At 43.3% G+C, this 25,669-nt stretch overlaps 1 protein-coding gene across 4 annotated transcripts in view; it reads right to left on the bottom strand.

Moving 5' to 3' along the window:
- Positions 1–5,416: 5,416 nt before the first annotated feature.
- The window catches only part of CPED1 (cadherin like and PC-esterase domain containing 1), a 184,526-nt gene continuing 164,273 nt past the window's right edge, over positions 5,417–25,669 (bottom strand). For 3 of the 4 annotated variants that reach the window (XM_068165086.1, XM_068165102.1, XM_068165093.1), the window contains 5 exons: positions 22,244–22,464; positions 21,880–21,981; positions 21,567–21,654; positions 16,672–16,818; positions 5,417–8,473 (listed from right to left, as the gene is read on the bottom strand). In XM_068165086.1, coding sequence (XP_068021187.1) covers positions 8,246–8,473; positions 16,672–16,818; positions 21,567–21,654; positions 21,880–21,981; positions 22,244–22,464 — 786 coding nt within the window. In that variant the 3' untranslated portion in view covers positions 5,417–8,245. The remainder of the gene's footprint in view (positions 8,474–16,671; positions 16,819–21,566; positions 21,655–21,879; positions 21,982–22,243; positions 22,465–25,669) is intronic. The other variant, XM_068165113.1, reaches the window with a different exon arrangement.

Raw genomic sequence — 25,669 nt, 5'->3', positions numbered from 1 at the left:
AACCATTTGCCATGGGAATTGTTTCCCCTTAATGAGGTACTGGAGGGAAATATCTGCCCCAGTGACTCTGTGTGCACAGCTCATTTCACTCTGTCAGGCAGGAGCATGCAGGGTAGCTCTCCCCCTGTATTAAATGCAAGAAGGAGATGGGGGATAAAAGTTTGCCGGAAGTTGAGAAAAGACCATGTTATCTAAGATCCATCTGCAAAGGTCTGAATTCTGCTTCTCATTAGAGCAGTTCAGCTGTAGAGGAAATCAAGGAGATGCTGAGTAGGCACTGTGTTTCACTAAGACCTGAGTTCAGATTTCATTTAAACATACACTTTATCTTCAGTTTCAGGCTACTTAACACCTTGCTAGGGCTGTTGAACATGTTTGAGGGATTACAGGACAGGCTGCCCACAGATGCTGAGGAGCTGGCCAAGGATTGAACAGAAGACAGATGAATGAACCTATAAAAGGGAGAAGTTCATCACAAAAGAAACTGGTGTTGCAATAGCTCCTGTTGTGACTCTATGGGTCTGTCTTGCCCATTTGAGTTAATGATTTAAGTATTTTCTAGAACACATGGCTGTAGGTACTGGCCTAGACTAACACACATAGCACTATATTTAGTACCATGACACCACAGATGAGTAAGGCTAAAATGCATAGCATCTTTTTACTGTGCAGCCAGGGCTTTTCTGGTGAATGGATAGTGTGCGGATGCCAGTAAATAGCACAGGACATGTACCAGCATACATCAGCATAGGTATGCCTACATTATACACCAACTTTTCTGGCCCTTTGAAAATTGACACAGGTCAAGATGTCAGTGGAGTTTGTATGATGGAGTTTGGCTCAGTAAAGGTAAGTGCCACGAAGAGCTAAGTGCACATTAAGTACTTACTACAACACAGCTGTTTTAAATTCATCAGAGAAAATCACTGCCTAGAGAAGAGGCTTGCTACACTCAGAGGCTTGCTGCACTCAGTGAATCTTTTGCTGTTGGAATTGACAAAACCATGTAATAAGCAGTGATGTTTTGAAGATTCAGTCTGAATGTGCAACAATCATCTCTCAGATATCCAAAAGTTACTTCTACAGTGAAACAGAAACTTCTCAGGTCATCTGAAACACAGGCTGATGTGGTGTACAGCAGGTACAGATAGTCACAACAGTAAGGTAAAACAAGCCAGATGCAAGGCTAGCAGGCACACAAAAAGGTAAGACTATTTTTCATGTGAGCCTACAGAGGCTTGTTTAGGAGTTTGACTCTATGCCAAATAGCTCACTGCACCTCTAAGAAATTGCTTTACTCTAAAAAAGTAATGTGAAAGATCCCTGGACTGCAGTCAACTTAATATCACACATATCTGCATCTTCAAAGCATTCTTTTTGGCTCAACATAGCAACAGAAGCACAACTATTAGTGGTTATTTCTGTCTCGATGTAATTGAATGCACCACTTTGATGTCCCTTTAATGTGTCACAAAACAGAAAAAAATATGCCTTATATTTAATAGTGCAAAAGAGATTAAAGAGTAATGTTTTTAAATGCATACTAAATGTAAAAGCAGTATTTGTAGCCCAATTTTTTTCAGCTCCTTGCTTTATCAGGAATACAATGTCTGTGAGGGCAGAGCTGAATTGCAAAGGCAATTCTGTACAAACATGGAAATATTCTGAAGATGTTCACTGAGATGGACTTGGACTCATAATCTGGATGAGGGCATTGAGTCCATCATCAGTAAATTTGCGGACAACACCAAGCTGGGGGCAGGAGTTGATCTGCTGGAGGGTAGAGAGGCTCTGCAGAGGGACCTTGACCGGCTGGACAGATGGGCAGAGTCCAAGGGCATGAGATTAAACACATCTAAGTGCCGGGTTCTGCACATTGGCCACAACAACCCCATGCAGTGCTACAGGCTGGGGTCAGAGTGGCTGGAGAGTGGCCAGGCAGAGAGGGACCCTGGGGGTGCTGGTTGATGGTAGGATGAACATGAGCCTGCAGTGTGGCCAGGTGGCCAAGAAGGCCAATGGTGTCCTGGCCTGCATCAGGAACAGTGTGGCCAGCAGGAGCAGGGAGATGATTCTCCCCCTGTACACTGTACTGGTTAGGCCACACCTTGAGTACTGTGCCCAGTTCTGGGCTCCTCAGTTTGGGAAGGATATTGACTTGCTGGAACGAGTCCAGAGAATGGCAACAAAGTTGGTGAGGGATTTGGAACACAAGCCCTGTGAGGAGAGGCTGAGGGAGCTGGGATTGCTTAGCCTGGAGAAGAGGAGACTCAGGGGTGACCTTATTGCTCTCTACAACTACCTTAAGGGAGGTTGTAGACAGGCAGAGGTTGGTCTCTTCTCCCAGGCAACCAGCACAAGAACAAGAGGACACAGTCTCAAGCTGTGCCAGGGGTGGTTTAGGCTGGATATTAGGAAGAAGTTCCACACAGAGAGAGTGATTTGCCATTGGAATGGGCTGCCCAGGGAGGTGGTGGAGTCACCATTATTGGAGGTGTTTAGGAGGAAACTTGATGGGGTGCTTGGTTGCATGGTTTAGTTGATTAGGTGGGTTGGATTGATTGATATGTTGGACGTGATGATCTTGAAGGTCTCATCCGGCCCTGTCTATTCTATTCTATTCTATTCTATTCTATTCTATTCTATTCTATTCTATTCTATTCTATTCTATTCTATTCTATTCTATTCTAGGTTGTCATCTAAGGCTCAAACCCAAATAACTGTACAACATCTATGGAATTATATGAGAAGTGAGGAGTTACAACTCATTGGATATTGGTACACCACACTGCAGCTTCATATAAAGTCTAGGGGGATGCAATAACAGCTGAGATTACTGCCCTGCATGTCAGAGTGTGTATCTTAAAGAATACCTTGTGTTTACACTCTAACCTGCACATGCTGCTGAGCAGATATTGAGCAGGAACCACCACTTATTGGTGTACTTGTGGCCTAGCCTCATGATTTCAATCCTACCACCAGTTCCAGGACCATCAATTTTATTTCCTTTGGTTTTTTGTTTAGGTCTGTTTTAGGAAATGCAACTCACCTTCATAATTAGGTCCTTGCTCTTTTAATGGTAAGTAGCAGGGCCAAAGGAGGCAAATATGGAGGCAAAATAATCCTACATTATTATTAGTAAATCTTAATACAGTAGGAAAACCTTAATACTAATTCAGGCAAAATGTCACAGGAGGTGACACTGGAAACACTGGAATTCAATCAGTAATCCTTTTATTTTCTTAGTTTGTAAATTTTAATGTGTATGAGCAAGTGATGCTCCCATGTCAGTCACAATTCCTGCCTTTCAGATTCCTAGATAAGCTAGGTATATTCAGAATCATAGAATCAACAAGGTTGGAAAAGACCTCAAAGATCATCAAGTCCAACCTCTCACACAAGACCTCATGACTACTAAACCATGGCACCAAATGTCACGTCCAATTCCCTCCTGAACACCTCCAGGGATGGTGACTCCACCGCCTCCCTGGGCAGCTCATTTCAATGGCTAACAACTCTCTCTGTGAAGAACTTCCTCCTCACCTCCAGCCTAAACTTCCCCTGGCACAGCTTGAGACTGTGTCCTCTTGTTCTGGTGTTGATTGACTGGGAGAAGAGACCAACCCCTTCCTGGCTACAACTTCCCCTCAGGTAGTTGTAGACAGCAAAGAGGTCTCCACTGATCTCCTCTTCTCCAGGCTAAACAACCCTAGCTCCTTCAGCCTCTCCTCATAGGGCTTGTGCTCAAGGTCTCTCCTCAGCCTCTTTTCCCTTCTCTAGACATGTTCAAGTGTCTCAATGTCCTTCCTAAACTGAGTGGCCCAGAACTGGACACAGGACTCAAGGTGTGGCCTAACCAGTGCTGAGTACAGCGGTAGAATGACCTCCCTGCTCCTGCTGTCCACACTATTCTTGATTCAGGCCAGGATTCCGTTGGCCTTCTTGGCTGCCTGGGCACACTGCTGGCTCATGTTGATCCAGCTATCAATCAGTACCCCCAGGTCCCTTTCTGTCTGACAGCTCTCCAGCCACTCTGACCCCAGCCTGTAGCACTGCATGGGGTTGTTGTGGCCAAAGTGCAGCACCTGGCACTTGGACTTGTTGAATGCCATCATGTTGGACTCTGCCTGTCTGTCCAGTCGGTCGAGGTCCCTCTGCAGAGCCCTTCCATCCTCTAACAGATCAACAACTGCTTCCAACTTAGTGTCATCCACAAATTTACTGATGACTGACTCAATCCCCTCATCCAGATCATAAATGAAGATATTAAACAGGATGGGGCCCAGCACTGATCCCTGGGGGACACCACTAGTGACTGGCCTCCAGCTGGATGTGGCACCATTCACCACCACTCTCTGGGCATGGCCCTCCAGCCAGTTCCTCACCCAGTGCAGAGTGCTCCTGTCCAAGCCACAGCTGCCTGTTAAATAACAAAAATATGTCTTCATGCTTGCTTTAGTCAGCATTTGTTTCATTTATTCTTAAGATTACATGGATCATGTGTATTGCTGGAAACAATTTATTCAAAGTCTAAAACTCTGGTTTTTTTTATAGTACTCATCAATTAGAAATCAGTGCTGTGCTGATTGACACTGTACATGTCACACAAGAAGAAAAAGATAATTATTTCAGTGAAGCTGCAAGTTACCCTAATGGCTCCCTCTGACACAGCATAGTAGGCCTAATAAGATGTGTGAGCATTGTGAATTTGGTTTAACACAAATGTATGTATTTTCCTGTGTAGAATCCCCTTTGTGTTAAGAGAGAAAATTAAGCATAAACAATGTAAAACAGCTAAATGTCTTCTGTCTTGGATTGTTTATGTTACTGAAGGGAGAGGAGACAGGTCAGTTTGGAGTGTGATAACTAAAATTTTATCTTGGTTCTTTCCATTTAGTTACTGAAATTAGAAGCTCATGGAGAAAACACACAACAACCCCATGCAGAGCTACAGGCTGGGGTCAGAGTGACTGGAGAGCAGCCAGGCAGAGAGGGACCTGGGGGTACTGGTCGATGGCAGGCTGAACATGAGCCTGCAGTGTGCCCAGGCAGCCAAGAGGGCCAATGGCATCCTGGCCTGCATTAAGAACAGTGTGGCCAGCAGGAGCAGGGAGGTCATTCTGCCTCTGTGCACTGCACTGGATAGGCCACACCTCGAGTCCTGTGTCCACTTCTGGGCCCCTCAGTTTAGGAGGGATGTTGACTTGCTGGAACAAGTCCAGAGAAGGGCAATGAAGTTGGTGAGGGGCTTGGAACACAAGCCCTATGAGGAGAGGCTGAGGGAGCTGGGGCTGCTTAGCCTGGAGAGGAGGAGACTCAGGGGTGACCTTATTGCTCTCTACAACTACCTGAAGGGGGGTTGTAGACAGGCTGATGATGGTCTCTTCTCCCAGGCAGCCAGCACCAGAACAAGAGGACACAGTCTCAGGCTGCACCAGGGGAAGTTCAGGCTGGAGGTCAGGAGGAAGTTTTACACAGAGAGAGTGATTGCCCATTGGAATGGACTGCCCGGGGAGGTGGTGGAGTCGCCATCACTGGAGGTGTTCAGGAGGAGACTTGACAGGGTGCTTGGTTGTGTGGTTTAGTTGATTAGGTGGTGTTGGATGATAGGTTGGACGCGATGATCTTGAAGGTCTCTTCCAACCTGGTTTATTCTATTCTATTCTATTCTATTCTATTCTATTCTATTCTATTCTATTCTATTCTATTCTATTCTATTCTATTCTATTCTATTCTATTCATTTAAGTAGAGATCAGTTTGCACATTGTGTCAATCACTTTGTAGAGACACACACACACACACATACATATGTATGTATATACGCTGACATGTAAAAATTAGAACACACAGAGGAAAATTTCCACTTGATACATTTGAAAACTATTAAGATTTGGAAAACATTAAGACATCTGGGTAGACAGCACATGTAAACCATTTTGTGGTGACATCAGAAGTGATGAATTGCACATTTGCAGATATCAACTGCAGTATAACAAAGTCAGCTCTTTCCTTGTCATCTTTATAGCTGATGCTTCAGCAATAGGCTTTGATTAACAGAAAACCCCAAAACAACATAGAAAGCCAGTTCATGCCTTAAAAATATTTGTGTACAGAAGAATAACAGTAACAGCATGTGGATTTAAATGAGCTTAATAAAAAAACCCTCACCTTAACAGATGTAGGATTGTAATATACCTATCATTGACCACCTTAGTGCCAAAGGCTGCCTTTTGTATCTACTAATATTGATTATATGATATTAAATCCTTGAACATAAAAGCTGTGCAGCCCTGGAGTTCCAGACCCAAGATTATATATTATATTATTTACATACAATTACATTCCTTAGATATTCATATTACTCAAAACCAAACACTGACACTTTCAGTACTTATACACAGCTCCTGACCTGTCTTCCATGTAAAGTTCATGCCAGGGGAAACCTTACATAGAAATTCAGGGACATTTACTGTGAGCACAGCAGCAGCACATTATACAGAAACAGAGATAATCACATTGCCTCACAAAATGTAGTCTCATTGTCTAAGTTAGGAGCTTTGTCAATATAGTCCTAAATTAGACATTCCAGATCTTCTTTCTGAGGATCCTTCTATTAGCTAGGGAAGCCACATGGCAATTTCACATCATATCTCTACATATCTTACCTGAAAGACAAAGAATTGGCATAACTTCAGCTGCGTTGAGTTTGAGGGTCTATGCAAAACCTAAATGTGGCTTCATGAATTTCTACCCCTAATTCTATATTACACAAAGGGCAGCCCTTTTCTCATTGATTCTATATTATACAAAGGGCTGTCTCTTTGTTTGGTACAAAGGCAAATAAGACGGTGATTAGTTCTGTGATATAATTTATCACCTGACATTGCTTGTGGCTTCCTTTCCCAAAGGCAGAAGAACCTAGTGGAGAATTATATTTAATATTAGATTCATACTTAATCACATTCTGACTCCCTTCTCTGGTGCATGGTGGGAGAGATTGGTGGCTTGATTGCCTGCTTCTTGAGTGGATTCATAAAAATCCATAACTGGGTAATTTGTAGGAAGTGTATTCTTATGGAGTGCCATAAAACCATCACCCATCTGCTAAGCCTGAAATATGATTGGTTTTCCATCAGGACACCTCAAAGGTGAATGAGTGTGATGCCAGTGCTGTGGCAGGGGATCAGCAGCCAGTTCCCAGCTAGGGATTCACACAGAGTAGGCAAATATTTGTGATCTAGCTGGGATACAGCATAAAACTAGTGTTCAGAGAAGGTCTTATCCCTGCCAAGCGTGAGATGCAGGCAGTATGTCCTTCTCCTATCACACACTCTCTATGAGAGATTGAAAACTAGATCCCAAAGTGCTTATGTGTGCTTGCAAAGGGGATGTTCTTCAGTTCATGGCAGTGGCTTCACACATTGGCAAGTATTTTATTAAAAATGGCACATTTTATAAGAAATGGCACTTCCATGCAGGGCTAATACTTGCTAGCTTACAGGACAAAGCAGTCACTGAAGCACATATCTAAGCACTCTTCCTGCACATGGCCACTCTCCTATACTGGGACCATAAATAAGGCTATGTTGTCGTATTCACTATATTTACATGTCACATTGAGACAGCTGTAAGCAGTCTCAAGTCTAAGTAATATATCCCTATATTAGCCTTAGAGCATGTAAAAAGAAGAAAGGGTAGACATCTGTCCTGTCTAAGGTACAGAGGAAGTGGTGTGTTTCCACTAAAAACACTACATTTCAAAACTTGGTGTCACCAGGAAAATGCTAATAGACTTTTGAAAATCGTATAAACCAAGTTAAAGCTCTCTAAGATGGAATGTAGCCAGTTTCTAAATACATTCAAATGTTACAGCATCTCTATTAATACAAAATTAGATAGTGCTGAAGAGCTAAAGCAGTCCTTTCCAAACTGTCCAACCGTATGTGTTTATCTGTCTTTACTATCATTAACAGAGAGTTTCTCGTGCTACAGATGTTCTGTCCTTTGGCAACTGTTCAAATAACTTCCCTTCTTCTCTCCTTTGCAATCTCCATCTTCCATTTTGACACCACAGAGTTGCCAGACCATATCTTGCCATCATAAAGTTTTAGGAAAAATGCCACATAGCTTAAATCTCATTTGGTGTGCATTCAGCCAACCAAGAAAGCACGTCGTAAATTCACCGTGGTCCTTCAATTGCCACTCAGGTAGTGGCTCTAGTCCCAGTGCTATATCCAAGAAAGGCTATGTGCTGACAAACTCTCTCTTCCTTGCACAGATCCTGCTGAGAAGGATTTCAGAATAAACTTGATTTATTGGACCTCGGACATGATATGGGGACTGAGAATTTTTTCCATAGTCCTGCAGTAGTGACGGCTTGCTTTGACTGCCGAAATATTTCCCCAGTGTATAGTGCCTTGATAACGTCATTGTTATGTGTGGACTTTCTTCAGAGGGATTGGATTTCACCACCTGCAAAAGAAGTAAAATATGTGAGTGCTTTCTGCCTGCTCCTGGGAAGATACAGAGATGGGTGTACAGAAATGCTAAGACAGTTCTCCACAAAGCAGGGCCTGATACTTTTCCAACCTTATTGGTTCTATGATTCTATGCATTGGAATGAGCTGCCCAAGGAGGTGGTGGTGTTACCATCCCTGGAGGTGTTCAAGAGGGGATTGGATGTGGCATTTGGTGCCATGGTCTTGTAGTCATGAGGTCTTGGGTGATAGGTTGGACTTGATGATCTTTGAGGTCTTTTCCAACCTTATTGATTCTATGATTCTATTCTATGATTCTATACTCTTCCCTTGAGTTTCAAGCTGCCCACAAAGGAGGAGGTCTCAGAGGAGGACGTCTCAGAGGAGACCTTATTGCTCTCTACAACTACCTGAAGGGTGGTTGTAGCCAGGAGGGGGTTGGTTTCTTCTCCCAGGCAACCAGCGCCAGAACAAGAGGACACAGTCTCAAGCTGCACCAGAGGAGGTTTAGGCTGGATATTAGGAAGAAGTTCCTCATAGAAAGAGAGATTGGCCATTGGAATGGGCTGCCCAGGGAGGTGGTGAAGTAACCATTGCTGGACGTGTTTAGGAAGATACTTTATGGGGTGCATGGTGCCACGGTTTAGTTGATTAGTGTTGGATAATAGGTTGGACTCGATGATCTTGAAGGTCTTTTCCAACCTGGTTAATTCTGTTCTATTCTATTCTATTCTATTCCATTCTATTCTATTCTATTCTATATGTAATATAGAGAAACACTATTCTGATGGACCAACTTGCTATGTTACACATTAGTTAAAGTGCAAGATCTTACTCACTTAAGCCTTGAAATCTAAATGTATAAGCTCATTATACTCAGTTGCTTGAAGCTGTAATGCCTTTGCATATTAGGCTCCATCTCTTCATTAGGGACAATTTATTTGAACAGCAAAATTCAGATTTAACAGCTTGACTGTATATTTACCAGGGTAAAAAATAAACTCAGGACAGCCCTGACTTGCAGGAAGATTTAAGTCTTGCTGTGATCCCAAGCACTCAAGGAAGATATGTTTTGTCTCAGGTGTGAGCAAAATGAGAATGTTTCACTCTCACGTCTTGATGCAAACCTTTTCCAGTTCCATGTTGAAGTGAAAAAAATCATGTGTTATGTTACTCCAAGAAAGGATTTATGGTGCAGTTTGGCATCCCTCTCCCTGTGGCATCACATTGACATTGCAATGTGGTTCAGTAAATTAGTTCAGAAGGATGCTCCTCCTTGGCCCTCCAAATACATATAAAGCTCTGGGATTATCATGTTCAATTTGTATGGAAAAAGCCCACAGCTGCCCATGGGACCAATGAGAGAGAAAGTGAAAGGTATGGTTGTCAGGAGCCTAATGACTGGGGTTATGGTCTCCTGTGAGCAGCCAGAGGCCCCATCTTAGAGAACACACAGTCACTGATGAATTATGAAGCATGTTCAAGAGTGACAAAACTTCAGAAACTTGGCAGAGACAGAACACAGGACCTCAACTCAGGCACTGGTAAACCCAGAGAAAGCAGAAACAGGGCCAAGTGGTTAACTTACATTTAAAAGATTAAATACATGCTGGCTTGATATCTCTGATGTTCATGTTTTTTTCTGCTATATCAATCCCAGCAGACACTTGGAAATCATACTTCACTTATTAATGCATAAAATTATGCAGAATCATATCAGCATTCAAATATTTACTGCCACTGAACAATCAGAAGCAAGGTTCATGTGCAGTGAAGCTCATAGCAAATGAAACAAATCATAGGAAGTTAAATGTGAGTGAAGGAGTCACAGAAATTATCACAGAATCACCAAGGTTGGAAGAGACCTCAAAGATCATCAAGTCCAACCTGTCACCACAGACCTCATGACTAGACCATGGAACCAAATGCCATGTCCAGTCCCCTCTTCAACACCTCTAGGGATGGTGACTCCACCACCTCCCCAGGCAGCACATTCCAATGGCTAACAACTCTCTCAGTGAAGAACTTTCTCCTCACCTCCAGCCTAAACTTCCCCTGGTGCAGCTTGAGACTGTGTCCTCTTGCTGTGGTGCTGGTTGCCTGGGAGAAGAGATCAACACCCTCCTGGCCACAACCTTCAGGTAGACAGCAATAAGGTCTCCCCTGAGCCTCCTCTTCTCCAGGCTAAACAATCCCAGCTCTCTCAGCCTCTCCTTGTAGGGCTTGTGCTCAAGGCCTCTCCCCAGCCTCGTTGCCCTTCTCTGGACACGTTCAAGGCTTGAAAGGCTGGGCAGAGAGCCTGTGAGGAAGCTGGATGAATTAAAGAAAAAAGACCAGGAACTATCCATGTAGAAAATTAATGTATCCTCTGATCAATTTGATGCAGCTAAGCCAAGGGCTGTTATTTGTTTTCACACAGGTTTATTTTTCTAGATTAGTGCCTCAGATCTTACAACTATTTCAAAACGATGCCACCCCGAACCAGTCACCCAAACTGCATTCCTGTTAGGCATAATCTCCCAGGAATGCAATCTAATGTTCATCCAGCAGCCAGTCATTAAGATACCAAAATCCCAGGTTTGCTGGTTTTTATGCTATGATCATGATTTCATTGCCATTACCCTAGGAAATAAATCTAAATTAAGAAAAAAAAGGCAATAGGTTCCATAGAAGTCTTTATAACTGCTGGAAAATCTACTCCATAAGCATTTGTGAAGAAGGAATTTCAAAATCAGGTTTGTATATGTGCATGGCACTAGAAATATATTGGGGCAGAGAATGCCAGAGTTACGCGAGATTTTTTTGGTCCCAATTTGTTATAATTACTTTGTGTGTCCAGATCTCTTGGAAACCTCAGGAAAGACTGTAGGCTCTGCAGAGCTGTGGATTTCTATGTCAAAGAGTGACCCAAGGCTCTCTGAAGCGGGTTGGTGGGAACTCACTAGTGGTGTGCCCCAAGGATCACTGCTGGGCCCCATGCTCTTTAACATCTTTATTGATGATCTGGATGAGGGCATTGAGTCCATCATGAGTAAATTTGCAGATGACACCAAGCTGGGGGCAGGAGTTGATCTGCTGGAGGGTAGAGAGGCTCTGCAGAGGGACCTTGACAGGCTGGACAGATGGGCAGAATCCAGCGGCATGAGATTTAACACATCCAAGTGCCGGGTTCTGCACACTGGCCACAACAACCCCATGCAGTGCTACAGGCTGGGGTCAGAGTGGCTGGAAAGCGGCAAGGCAGAGAGGGACTTAGGGGTACTGGTTGATGGTAGGCTGGACATGAGCCAGCAATGTGCCCAGGTGGCCAAGAAGGCCAATGGCATCCTGGCCTGCATCAGGAACAGTGTGGCCATGTAATGAACGATGCTTATGGTCAGGATTGTGCCCCAAACATTTGTGTAGGATATATTTCTCTGTGTGTTAACCCTCCTTTGGTAGCCCTCCTTTCTGGAGGCGGCAGGGGGGGATCCTGGCGCCACTGAGTCCAGGTAAACAGCCTACCTGGGTGTGGTCTCACCCCTGCAGTACAAGAGGCAGGCTATATGTTTGTTTCCCTGGGTATAGCATATACTTAGGCCATATTTGGTAGGTGTCAGTTCATTGATTAATCTTTGCGTTAGCAACAGATGCTTATTGGACCAGTATTCACTGGGGCAAATGGTAAATAGGGGTCGTTTGGTAAATGAGCCCCCCCACCTTGGTGTTGGAGCCTCTGTGTGTGTGTGTGCCAGTGCTTCAAGAGATCTCGTGGTCCTTTGCCACCATCACCCAGCTGTGTGCGGTGCCGTGGACAGCACTCCGTGGGATCAACCACTGTGTGATCCATCGCTGTAGGAGAAAACCTGGAAGCCCGTGTGAACCAGCATTGCTGACCTGCCACAGCCCCCCTCCGAGTGAAGAACCTTTTGTATCCAGGGAGAGAACAGCAGAGCCACGCGGTGCGGCCACATGGCCGGCGCCATTTCCTGTCTCCTTATTACGGCACATCTGTGCCACGTTCTCTGGACGATAAACATTATTAAGGAAAGACTTCACGAAGTTCTCAGCTTGTGAGTAAGCCAAGCCCTTCTTTATAAAGCTTCAGTTAGGATAGCGTTTAAATTGCTCCGGGTGGAGGGTTGCCGGTCACTGACCAACCCCTCCCCCGCCACTCTCTGACTCAGTTTCGATTATAAGTTCTGTGAATCATTTTGATTTAAATGCCCATACATAACATTCTGTAAAGATAGTTCCACTAACCGAATATTGATACCTGTGAAGGGTGACTGTAAATACCCCATTACAGAGTTTGCATATATATATATATATAAATAAACTTATATTTTCATTGATACATCTGCCGCTCATTTCTGAGGGCATATCCACTACAGGCCAGCAGGAGCTGGGAGGTCATTCTCCCCCTGTACACTGCACTGGTTAGGCCACACCTTGAGTCCTGTGTGCAGTTCTGGGCCCCTCAATTTAGGAAAGAAGTTGACCAGAGGAGGGCAACAAAGTTCGTGAGGGGTTTGGAGCCTAAGCCCTATGAAGAGAGGCTAAGGGAGCTGGGGTTGCTTAGCCTGGAGAAGAGGAGGCTTATTGCTCTCTACAACTACCTGAAGGGAGGTTATAGCCAGGAGGGGATTGGTCTCTTCTCCCAGACAACCGGCACCAGAACAAGAGGACACAGTCTCAAGCTGTGCCAGGGGAGGTTCAGACTGCGTCTTAGGAAGAAAATCTACACAGAGAGCGTGATTACCCATTGGAATGTGCTGCCTGGGGAGGTGGTGGAGTCACCATCATTGGAGGTGTTTAGGAAGAGACTTGATGGGGTGCTTGGTGCCATGGTTTAGTTAATTAGATGGTGTTGGATGATAGGTTGGACATGATGATCTTGAAGGTTTTTTCCAACCTGGTCTATTCTATTCTATTCTATTCTATTCTATTCTATTCTATTCTATTCTATTCTATTCTATTCTATTCTATTCTATTCTATTCTAATAATTGATCACAGGACAATGAGGGGAAATAGCTTTCTTTGGCCAGTTAGTGAGAACTAAATGAGAACTACTGAATGCATTTCAATTCTTGTTTTCTGCTTGCACAGAACATTCCATAGAACAAGTCCTCCATTCCTGCACAGCCGTGTTTTACTTCAGATGGCATTTACAGAGGAGCTCCATCTTCTAGGAGTTTAGTAGGCCATTTCTTTAAGAGAAAGTACAAAGCAGTGTATCTAATCCATCTCATTTGGTGTCATAAAACATGAAAACTGCTGGTGTTTTACATAGTGTTTTTGGCTTTGTCCTCGGAGGCAAAATGCCATTTTTCTAGTGCAAACTGCTTCAGCACCTGATGAAATTCCATTTGCCAGGATGTAGGTATAAACTAATGACAAAACTGTTAAAACTAATGAGGTATCAAAAACATTGAAGGACTTTCTTTTTGCTTTTCTCCAGAACCAAGTCTGGTTTCTGGGGACTGACAGATTCTCCTGGGTGCAGCTACTTCTCTCTCAGGCACAACAACCTCTCAAGCCTCATTAACAGTTCTGTGAGCCAAATTCTCCCCTGATCCTCCCCAGAAACACCTACGCTCTGTTGCGATTCCTCCAGCAGAGAAACAAGGCCAAATCTGCACATGAGCTCATATAAAATGATGGAGGAGTGCATGAAAAATGCTTGTGACCGATCACGCCCTGCTGTTTTCACCCAGTTCCATTCAAAGTATTTGAAACATTTCATTTTAAAGCTCTCTGTTTCACTGAAAAGCTCTGTGGAAATGGTGAGCATCAGCAATGACCCATGAAGACACCAACATCTGGGTTCTAGACAAAAAAAAAGGGTCAGTATAAGCCATCTGGGTGAAATGGAGGGAGGCCTTTACTCCATGGGACTATTTATCCATTGTATAAATATCTGCTCTGTGACTTACTCCTTTTCCAGCTCTGTTTGGATGGAGCAGTGTTTGTGTCTCTCTTATGTACTGAGCAGAGTAGATTAAAGGATTGGTTAACTAACCACACCTGCTGTGTTTGGTCCCAAAGCAGGACAAAGGCCACAGGAACAGGCTGAAAACACATAACCTGCTGAGGAGCCTGAGGTGGAAACCAGCTGTGAGGTTGACACACAGCACAGCTGTGAGGTCAGATGGGTCTGATAACGTTCCCAAACCTGTGGTCAGTCCCAGGGATCCTCATACCAGAGCAGAATCCTAACTAGTGGCAGCTGACTGTTGACCCATTCTATTTTGGGAATGTTTTTGTTGTCCAAAGACAGTCTCTGCGATATATCTCTGTGTGATATTTAAGGAGAAAAATAAAAGCCTTATAGTTACTAATGACTTTTATTTTTCCACTCTGCTTCATGTAAAAGTGACTGCTGTGGCTGAAAATATAGTCCACTGGCTACTAGAAAATAGGCTTGCTATGCTAGTCCTCACACAGTAGACAATGAAAAGACACTCTGGAGGTTGTGCTTGAACTTTGCTCATCTACACTGAGTTTCAGTCTGTTTGGTTTAATTAGTCACAATATATTTTGTTTTATAGGGTATACTGTGGGTATCTGAAGAAGGAAATCTTATTTGCAGATCTTTCACAGAGGCCCCCCTCAATTTAGGAAAGATGTTGAGTTGCTGCGATGTGTCCAGAGAAGGGCAACAAAGCTGGTGAGGGGTTTGGAGCACAAGCCCTATGAGGAGAGGCTGAGGGAGCTGGGGTAGCTTAACCTGGAGAGGAGGAAGCTCAGAGGAGACTTTATTGCTGTCTACAACTACTTGAAGGGAGGTTGTAGTCAGGTGGGGGTTGGTTTCCTCTGCCAGAAAACCAGCACCAGAATGAGAGGACACAGTCTCAAGCTGTGCCAGGGGAGGTTTAGGCTGGATGTTAGGAAGAAATTCTTCACAGAAAGAGTGATTGGCCATTGGAATGGCTGCCCAGGGAGGTGATGGAGTCACCATCACTGGAGGTGTTTAGGAAGAGACTGGATGGGGTGCTTGGTGCCATGGTTTCGTTGATTGTGTTGGACAATAGCTTGGACTCAATGATCTCAAAGGTCTTTTCCAACCTGGTTAATTCTATTCTATTCTATTCTATTCTATTCTATTCTATTCTATTCTATTCTATTCTATTCTATTCTATTCTATTCTATTCTATTCTATTCTATTCTATTCTATTCTATTCTATTCTAATGTTGGCCACTCAGAATTCATACTCTCTGTTTTCATTCTTTGAATGAACAGAACTTTGACTGAACAGAAAAATATGCTCTCAATGGCCTTACTCATGTGTTTTACCATGCCCCTGTCTCACCAGTGCAGTAGTTATAAAACAGAAGACAGAATTTCTATAGATTTCAGGCAAGGAAAACAGAACTATGGGCATGTGTGAGAACAAGAGACTTACACTTAGGTTTGTATTGTCAGTCATTATAACCACCCTAGAGGGCCAGTCTCACACCCCAAATAACAAGCAATAAGACAAGAAGAAATGGTCTCAAGTTGTGCCAGGGAAGGTTTACATTGCTTACTATGAAAATGTTTTCCACAGAAAGGGTTGTAAAACACTGGAAAACACTGCCCAGTGAAATGGTAAATCCACCATCCCTTACCAAAAGACATGTAGATATCGTGCTTAGGGACATGGTTTTCTGGTGACATAGCAGTGTCGGCTTAACAGTTGGACTTGATGATCTCCAGTCAAAATGATTCTATAACTCTATTCCTCTGTGATTCTCAGACATATGAAAACAGATATATGGTAGTAAGATGGAGTCTTTTTTTAACATACCTGAGGTTTTATGGGAGTCTGCTGAACTGCTAAGTTAGGAAAGTTTCAGACAAAAACCTGTGAGACTGAGGTATGGCAAAACATGAACTGGGTCCACAAAGAAACAGTAGAGATATATAATGCATAGCAAATATATAAAAACCTGGGAATGATGCAACATCTTTTTGTGGGGGTTATCTGTGCAGAGGAGTGTGCTTGTTCTTATTTTAAGGAATAATCACTGCCCCAGCCGTTCAGCTTGTCCTTGGGCAGTGTTGCACTCTGAGCAGTGAGGCACAAGTGCTGCTGTACAAACAGCAATTTATTCAGGCCTAACTTTGAGTTATGAATACAAACCCTGTTGTATGCTTTTTTTGTTCCTAAGCAGCTGATAGTTAAAATCTCTCTTAAATACCTGGGAATGATATAAGTGTAAACTATTACCTCATGGAAATGGCAGCCACACTTCCCTTGCAGGAATTCTTTGTAACGTCCCATGGTGATGACGAAGGTGTCAACGACTTCATAGCCAAAATTTTTTGCTGTATCCAGAATGATCAAGTTTTCATTCCACAAGTTTTGCACTTCTGCCTGCATTCCAGATAAAATATGGAAATGTCCTGTCAGAATGACTGTTTAAAAGGTGACTGTATTCTGTTGTGGAAATGAATAGCAAAATGGCATTTTGAATAAAGAAATTATCACAGTATCACAGTATCACCAAGGTTGGAAGACACCTCAAAGCTCATCAAGTCCAACCTGTCACCACAGACCTCATGACTAACAGACCACGGCACCAAGTGCCACGTCCAATCCCCTCTTGAACACCTCCAGGGATGGTGACCCCACCACCCTGGGCAGCACATTCCAATGATGAACAACTCTCTGTAAAGAACTTTCTCCTCACCTCGAGCCTAAACTTCCCCTGGTGCAGCTTGAGACTGTGTCTTCTTGTTCTGGTGCTGGTTGCTAGAGAGAAGAGACCAACCCCTTCCTGGCTACAACCACCCTTCAGGTAGTTGTAGACAGCAATGAGGTCTCCCCTGAGCCTCCTCTTCTCCAGGCTAAGCAATCCCAGCTCCCTCAGCCTCTCCTCACAGGGCTTGTGCTCAAGGTCTCTCCCCAGTCTCTTTTCCCTTCTCTGGACACATTCAAGTGTCTCAATGTCCTTTTTAAACTGAGTGGCCCAGAACTGGACACAGTACTCAAGGTGTGGCCTAACCAGTGCTGAGTACAGGGGCACAATGACTTCCCTGCTCCTGCGTGCCACACTATTCTTGATGCAGGCCAGTATGCCATTGGACTTCTTGGCCACCTGGGCACATTGCTGGCTCATGTTTAGGCAGCTGTCAATTAGCACCCCTAGGTCCCTTTCTGTTTGGCAGCTCTCCAACCACTCTGACCCCAGCCTGTAGCTCTGCATGGGGTTGTTGTGGCCAAAATGCAGCACCTGGCACTTGGATTTGTTATATTATACTTCAGTCATGAATTACTATAAATTCACTTTTGAAAAGAGCTCCAAGGCTGTTGCAGACTTTTGCATGAATTATAATTGCTTTTCAGTAGCTGTACAGCTTCCTTCATGGGAAGGTTTTAAAGTAGTTTAAAATATGAGTGGTTTAAAGTAGCTGGGTAGTTATAAGTTTTAAATAACTGGGTAGTAGTTTAAAATAACTGGGTAACTACTTAGATAATATGAGGTGTTAATCAGAAAAAAACCCAACATATTATAATGTTGTCTGTAAGAAATGGTGGAATTTTTCCTATAGAGGAAAACTCAGCTTCAAATCAAAGTCATTGAGACTGTTGTTTTAAAAAAACATGGTATTGGGCCACGAGCATCGTAGAAATGGCTATACTGAAGAACAGATGGTTATATCACAACACACTACAGGAAGGCCAGGAAGAGAAAAAATCTTTAGCCATACATTTCTCCTGGCCAAGCTATCAGCCCATGGCTTGGACAAGAGCACACTGCGTTGGGTTAGGAACTGGCCGGAGGGCCGAGCCCACAGAGTGGTGGTGAATGGTGCCACATCCAGCTGGTGGCCAGTCACTAATGGTGTGCCCCAGGGATCAGTTCTGGGCCCCATGCTCTCTAACCTCTTTATCGATGATCTGGATGAGGGCATTGAGTCAATCATCAGTAAATTTGCGAACAACACCAAGCTGGGGGCAGGACTTGATCTGCTGGAGGATAGAGAGGCTCTGCAAAGAGACCTTGACAGGCTGGACAGATGGGCAGAATCCAACAGCATGAGATTTAACATATTCAAGTGCTGGGTTCTGCACATTGGCCACAACAACCCCATGCAGTGCTACAGGCTGGGGTCAGAGTGGCTGGAGAGCCACGAGGCAGAAAGGGACCTGGGGGTACTGGTTGATGGTAGGATGAACATGAGCCTGCAGTGTGACCAGGCGGTCATGAGGACCAATGGCATCCTGACTTGTATCAGGAACAGTGTGGCCAGCAGGAGCAAGGAGGTCATTCTCCCCCTGTACAGTGCACTGGTTAGGCCACACCTTGAGTACTGTGTCCAGTTCTGGGCCTCTCAGTTTAGGAAGGATGTTGACTTGCTGGAACGTGTCCAGAGAATGGCAACAAAGTTGGTGAGGGGTTTAGAGAACAAGCCCTATGAAGAGAGGCTGAGGGAGCTGGGGTTGCTTAGCCTGGAGAAGAGAAGGCTCAGGGGAGACCTTATTGCTCTCTACAACTACCTTAAGGGAGGTTGTAGACAGGCGGAAGTTGGTCTCTTCTCCCAGGCAACCAGAACAAGAGGACACAGTCTCAGGCTGTGCCAGGGGAGGGTTAGGCTGGAGATTAGAAGGAGTTCTACACAGAGAGAGTGACTGCCCATTGGAATGTGCTGCCAGGGAGGTGGTGGAGTCACAATCACTGGAGGTGTTCAGGGGGAGACTTGATAAAGTGCTTGGTTGCATGGTTTAGTTGATTAGGTGGTGTTGGATGATAGGTTGGATGCGATGATCTTGAAGGTCTCTTCCAACCTGGTTTATTCTATTCTGTTCTATTTGGCAAGGTGGTGGATTTGACACTGCAGACAGAAGGTCTTTGAGTGTAGCCAGGGTACTTCAAAAGTCCAGAACATCTAAATGACATGGTTAATATGGCATATGATTCCAATATTGAAAGGGAAAAGAGTGCTGCTTGTGCACTGTATTTGATATCTGGAGTTTTATACGTTTACTGGATGAGAAACAGAAAATGATAATCCTAGGAAGCTTTTAATACTCTTTCTAACCTCACCTCACATGCCTTCAATCAATGTTCTGATCCTTCCTCCTCAGACTGAACTCTGCTGAAAACTATGGCAGGAGCTATGACATGTCTTCATGTTGGTGACAATAATTCCCTACTGTACCCTAATTTGCTCACCCAGATAAATTAATGAAATGATTGGACCTGGGACCAGTCTTGCTCAACATCTTTGTGGGTGCCATGGACAGTGGCATTGAGTGCACCCTCAGCAAGTTTGCTGATGACACCAAGTTGTGTGGTGCAGCAGACACACTGGAGGGAAGGGATGCCATCCAGAGGACCTTGACAGGCTGAAGAGGTGGGCACAAGACAACCTCATGAGGTTCAACAAGACCAAGTGCAGGGTCCTGCATCTGGGTCGAGGCAACCCCAGGCACAAATCCAGGCTGGGCAGTGACTGGCTGGAAAGCAGCCCTGCGGAGAGAGACTTGGGGGTGCTGGTGGACGAGAAGCTCAACATGAGCTCTCAGTGTGCACTTGCAGCCCAGAAAGCCAATCAGATCCTGGGCTGCATCAGAAGTGTGGCCAGCAGGTCAAGGGAGGTGATTCCCCCCCTCTACTCAGCTCTGGTGAGACCCCACCTGGAGTACTGTGTCCAGTTCTGGAGCCCCTATTACAAGAGGGATGTGGAGGTGCTGGAACATGTCCAGAGAAGGGCCACGAGGATGATCAGAGGACTGGAGCACCTCTCCTATGAGGACAGACTGAAGGAGTTGGGGCTGTTCAGTCTGGAGAGGACAAGGCTCCGAGGTGACCTGATTGTGGCCTTCCAGTATCTGAAGGGGGCCTACAAGAAGGCTGGGGAAGGACTTGTCAGGATCTCATGTAGTGATAGGACTAGAGGGAATGGAATGAAGCTGGAGGTGGGGAGATTGAGGCTGGATGTGAGGAGGAATTTCTTCACCATGAGAGTGGTGAAGCCCTGGAATGTGTTGTCCAGGGAGGTGGTTGAAGCCCCATCCCTGGAGGTGTTTAAGCCCAGGCGGGATGAGGCTCTGGCCAGCCTGATCTAGTGTGAGGTGTCCCTGCCCATGGCAGGGGGTTGGAACTAGATGATTCTTGTGGTCCCTTCCAACCTTGACTGATACTATGATACTATGACCCAATATGTCCAGTGAGACAAGGCAGATAGTGATAACTTAGAAAGATTAGCCAAAATCTTTCAGGGCAGTCACTATAGCAAAAAAGATGGGTAAGAGTAGCAGTGAGTCACACAGTGAATACATTAGTGTGTTATGATTGCAAAAAGTCATGGGTGCCAGTCCCCAGTGTGATTGGAGTGCTGCACATAAACTATGAAAACTAACAATTTTCTCTTTTCAACACCTGTGAATAGTTGGAGTGTTACATGCAGTGCTGGTAGGTATCATTACTCCATTCTGCCCTCTGGCACTTCCCAGCCCCAACTCAGTCACGCATTTTATGCGTGTTCAGTAGAGAACCATCACTCAAATTGTAAATAGAAGTATTGAATTGAAGGAGTTACATAGCACATTAAAATGAGTCCATCTGTTACTTTAAGAGTCTTGGATGAGATTTAAACTGACTGTAACATCCAGTTAACACACAAATAATAGGTTAGATTCACTGGTACATTCCAGCACCTCTCTAATGTTCTGACTTCATAGGCTGGTTAAGATAGATTTATGGAAAGCCATGCAAAGAAGCCAGACCAGTGAATCTGATCCAGCAGTAACCATGGTGAAAGCCTGGGGAGGGCTTGTACTTGATATGGTACAAGGAGCAACCTGCCTATCCCCAGACTGATTTCTCAACTTTGGCAGCAAGCTTAATATTGGAGCTTCTTCTGGTTCTTGGGATGGCTGACTGAACATGACAATGTCTTGGATGGTACTCTGATTGCAGTGGAATCCAGGAGATAAGGCAAATTGCTTTGAATCCATATGAGCAAGCAGTATGAGCAAATAGAAACATTAATCTTCCTTTGATCCACTTAAAGCTTGCTCAGCAGAGGATGTAATCTGTTTTGACCAGACAGCAAAATTATTGCTGAAATTACAAGTCTTCCATGAAAATGCACTCTAAAAGTACTGTAGCTTACCTGTGATAGAGAATGTATTCCATCCACTGGGAGGTGAAAGCCCATCCCTATGGATTTGATAATTACCAGGATATTTGATAGATTTTCCCTGTTCAGCAAATTAAGAAGAAAGAAAACATGTTTTACTTAACAGACACATCAGAAAGCATTGCATTTTTATTCCTCCAAAGCTGCTTAGCTGCACATCCATGAGAAAGCAAATGAAATGTCATAAATTTAAGGTTTAATTTAAATTGAATGTCAAAAATTTTTGTGTTGTTTCTGTTAATTTATCATTTTAGGGCTTGGAGTACCGCCAAGTACATAACATTACCTGTTCAACACCTTTTGGATGATTTGTAAGTGATTGGAATTAAGCCACTGAACACCACCTACAATTAATACGGTCTGGTCTGTGTTCTCCAGGGGACGTGATCTGAAACCCAGAAAGGAAAAACAACACATGTTGCCTTAAAACAGATGGCAAACACTTTAACTGCATTGCACTGCATTTCAGTCAAGTGTATCTGGCAACCTGATCAGAGGCCTGATGTAATTTTCCAGTATTTTTCAACCACCCAGTGCTGTCTGCACATGCTACATTTAATTGTTTACTGACTTTAGTAGCAAAAGGTGTGAAACACGTTTGTAAATAGAATGAGAATACAAACAAGCCAGCAACAAAGTTTGTACAGTACCTCTGGAGCAGTTTTTCTAGTGCTTTTTCAAAAGTTGGTCTCTGGTTTGCATTCATCCAAAACTGAGGGTAGTAGGAGTAACTGATAAATGTTTTCCCCTCGTTGATATTATAGTAACATTTAACATCATGAGTCTTTTGCCATTCCTGAAGAGTCTTATTCACTCTCTCTATGAGATAGTACATCATCCCTCTGTTAGTTGAGTCACCTATGAAAAGAATCTTTGGAAAGAAAAGAAAAGAAAAGAAAAGAAAAGAAAAGAAAAGAAAAGAAAAGAAAAGAAAAGAAAAGAAAAGAAAAGAAAAGAAAAGAAAAGAAAAGAAAAGAAAAGAAAAGAAAAGAAAAGAAAAGAAAAGAAAAGAAAAGAAAAGAAAAGAAAAGAAAAGGAAAGAAAAGAAAAGGAAAGGAAAGAAAAGGAAAGGAAAGGAAAGAAAAGGAAAGGAAAGGAAAGAAAAGGAAAGGAAAGGAAAGAAAAGGAAAGAAAAAGAAAAGAAAAGGAAAGAAAAAGAAAAGAAAAGGAAAGAAAAGAAAAGAAAAGAAAAGAAAAGAAAAGAAAAGAAAAGAAAAGAAAAGAAAAGAAAAGAAAAGAAAAGAAAAGAAAAGAAAAGAAAAGAAAAGAAAAGAAAAGAAAAGAAAAAAAAGAAAAGAAAAGAAAAGAAAAGAAAAGAAAAGAAAAGAAAAGAAAAGAAAAGAAAAGAAAAGAAAAGAAAAGAAAAGAAAAGAAAAGAAAAGAAAAGAAGAGGATTACTTAGAAATTGAACAGTCCAAAATCCAAAATACAGGCAGTCAGTGTCTCTAAAACCTCATAATGCTCAAGAAATACCACTCTGAGCTGCCAGTTCTCCAGCCCTGACACCTCAGTATTAAAGTTCACCTTTAGCAAAATCTGCCTGACATAATTAACAAAAAGCTGTATTATGTATTTCAAAGATGAAAAGTACAGGTTTTAGGTACCTAGTGGTGCAAAATTAGCCCTGCATTTTTCATCCTTGTTGATAGTTTCTGATACTTAAGTTTTTGTTTGCTTCCAATTGTTAGTACGGAGTCTCTCGTGATTGCTTGCAGCTTCCTGCTTTTGTTCTTCCAGCTTTTCATGTGGTTTGTTCCTACACGGCACATCTTGATCAATCTCTGCCTTCAATAAATGTGATTTGTTGGCATTTACACTGAACTAACACACACATACATCAATGAATGAAGCTGCTGCCTTATTTGTAGAGAGATGGTCTTTCTGCAGTTTCCAAGGGGAAAGAAAAGGGGACTCTTTTGGTGGGAGATAATCAGAATAGAATAGTGGCATGTGTGACGTGATCACCAGAAGGGGAGGACTGAAAGGAGTTAGAAGTGTTGTCAGGATGACAGAAGTACTCTGGGCTACTCTGAACTTCCAAATAAATGAAGAGGTCAAATCTGGGCTTGTTCCCACTCATTCTGTAGATTCCCCTCACAAAATAAATATCTCTAAATGTGGAGACCACAGAACTGAACATGCTGATTTTTTCATGTCGTTGCCCTATTGTTAGTGGTTAGGACTAGCATTTCCAAAGGGGAAATCCAAAGGGGAAGTCCAAAGGGGAAAAGAACCCAGGTTCACTGTGATTTGCCAATGAAACTGTGTGTGTCATCAGTTATTACCACAGACACCTCAGCCAGAAGTCCACATAGAGGAACACCAGTGTAAAACTGGAAGTCAGAAACCCATAGAACCATAGGATAGTAATGGTTTCTGCACAGCAGTATGCAACTTCTCCTACCTCCTCTGGCACTCAGGGTAGTTGACCACACTCTGTAAGTTAGGGTTTTATTGTTTGAGTTTTTACTTTAATTTGGGGTTTGATATTTTAGCACTTCCATCTAGACTATTTGGTTACATAAGTAAAATTCAGACTGCACAAGATTGTATGTCTAAGAATACATTCCCAAAGCTTCTCTTAGATATATTATGTGGAGAAAACATCTTAGACTTCTCTCTTCTAATGCATCTCTCTTTATCTCTATTTATCTGTTCCCTTCAGGAACTTCATAGTTTTAGGAACTTCCGACTGTGAACTTATTGCAATTAAAAATAAGGTACAGCAGTGCACCAATGATGATTCGCACAGAACAGAAGCGGTTTCAGATTAACCTACGGTGAGAGAGCCAAGAATGGGCATAATAGTGACTTGAACTTCCTATGTCTTGCCCATTGTGGGAGGAAGAGAAGCTCTTAATAGATTATGTACGGTAGAAAAGAGCTGAAATTAAGCACTGAGCACACAGAGGCTCTTTTACCTTCTGTCATGGACTTCTCAAAGCTGCTTCATAAAGTTCTTAAACAGCTGCTTTTCATGCTTGTGCTGCACAATCACTTCACCTACATCCAACGGAATTTCTAACTCTTTTCACATTGTATCAGAAGAAACCTCTTTAAACCACACTTAACAAGACTCACAGAAGTCAAGGATCCTTGAATCCTTGGAAAGACTGGTTGGACAGTCCCTCTTTCCATCTTTGACAGACACGAACATGCACACAATTATTACTGTTAGGAAGGCAGACCATGATTACAGTATGTCCTAATTCTAAAGTAGGTTAACTTGAGGTTTTAAATAACAATTCTTTTAACTTGCAAAATCTCTTAATCTCTACAGTCTATCTCCATGTCTTTTTAATCTCCATTTCATAAGTCCATCACTTAAGTATCTAGATGTGTATCTATTAAAAAGCAGTTCTCAGATATTATCAGGCAAGGATATCATTAACTTGCTATGTGGGTGAGAACATTTCTGTAAAAACACAACACATCATTAGCAGAAAACAAACAGGCTCTACCAGGTCACACACACAGAGCAGTTAGTAGAACCTGCTAGATTGTTTCTCTACTTCTAATATCCTATGATGCCATTTTGTTATCACTGCACATGAGGATTTCTAATTTCAAAGAAGCATATTCAGATCATTTGTAATATTAATTATGCTGATTTGGCAGATGCAGCACTTTGCTCTCTCTTGTCATTCTACTGTAACTAAGATTCTGATAGATGTTTTCTCCTTCTAACTGTATTTGGTCTAATATAACACCTTAGATGGAAATAAAGGAGAGAAGCATAGTCAAGGCTAATGAAGGCCAATGGCATACTGGCCTGCATCAAGAATAGTGTGGCACGCAGGAGCAGGGAAGTCATTGTGCCCCTGTACTCAGCACTGGTTAGGCCACACCTCGAGTACTGTGTCCAGTTCTGGGCCTCTCAGTTGAAGAAGGACATCGAGACACTTGAATGTGTCCAGAGAAGGGCAACGAGGCTGGGGAGAGACCTTGAGCAGAAGCCCTATGAGGAGAGGCTGAGGGAGCTGGGATTGTTTAGCCTGGAGAAGAGGAAGCTCAGGGGAGACCTTATTGCTCTCTACAACTACCTGAAGGGTGGTTGTAGCCAGGAGAGGGTTGGT

This window comes from Melanerpes formicivorus, unplaced genomic scaffold (assembly GCF_026170545.1).
Source record: "Melanerpes formicivorus ecotype bairdi unplaced genomic scaffold, bMelFor1.0.p_v2 SCAF_3, whole genome shotgun sequence".
NCBI lineage: Eukaryota > Metazoa > Chordata > Aves > Piciformes > Picidae > Melanerpes > Melanerpes formicivorus.
The sequence above is the reverse complement of the archived record's forward strand: the minus strand, read 5'-3'. Positions and strand labels throughout refer to the sequence as shown.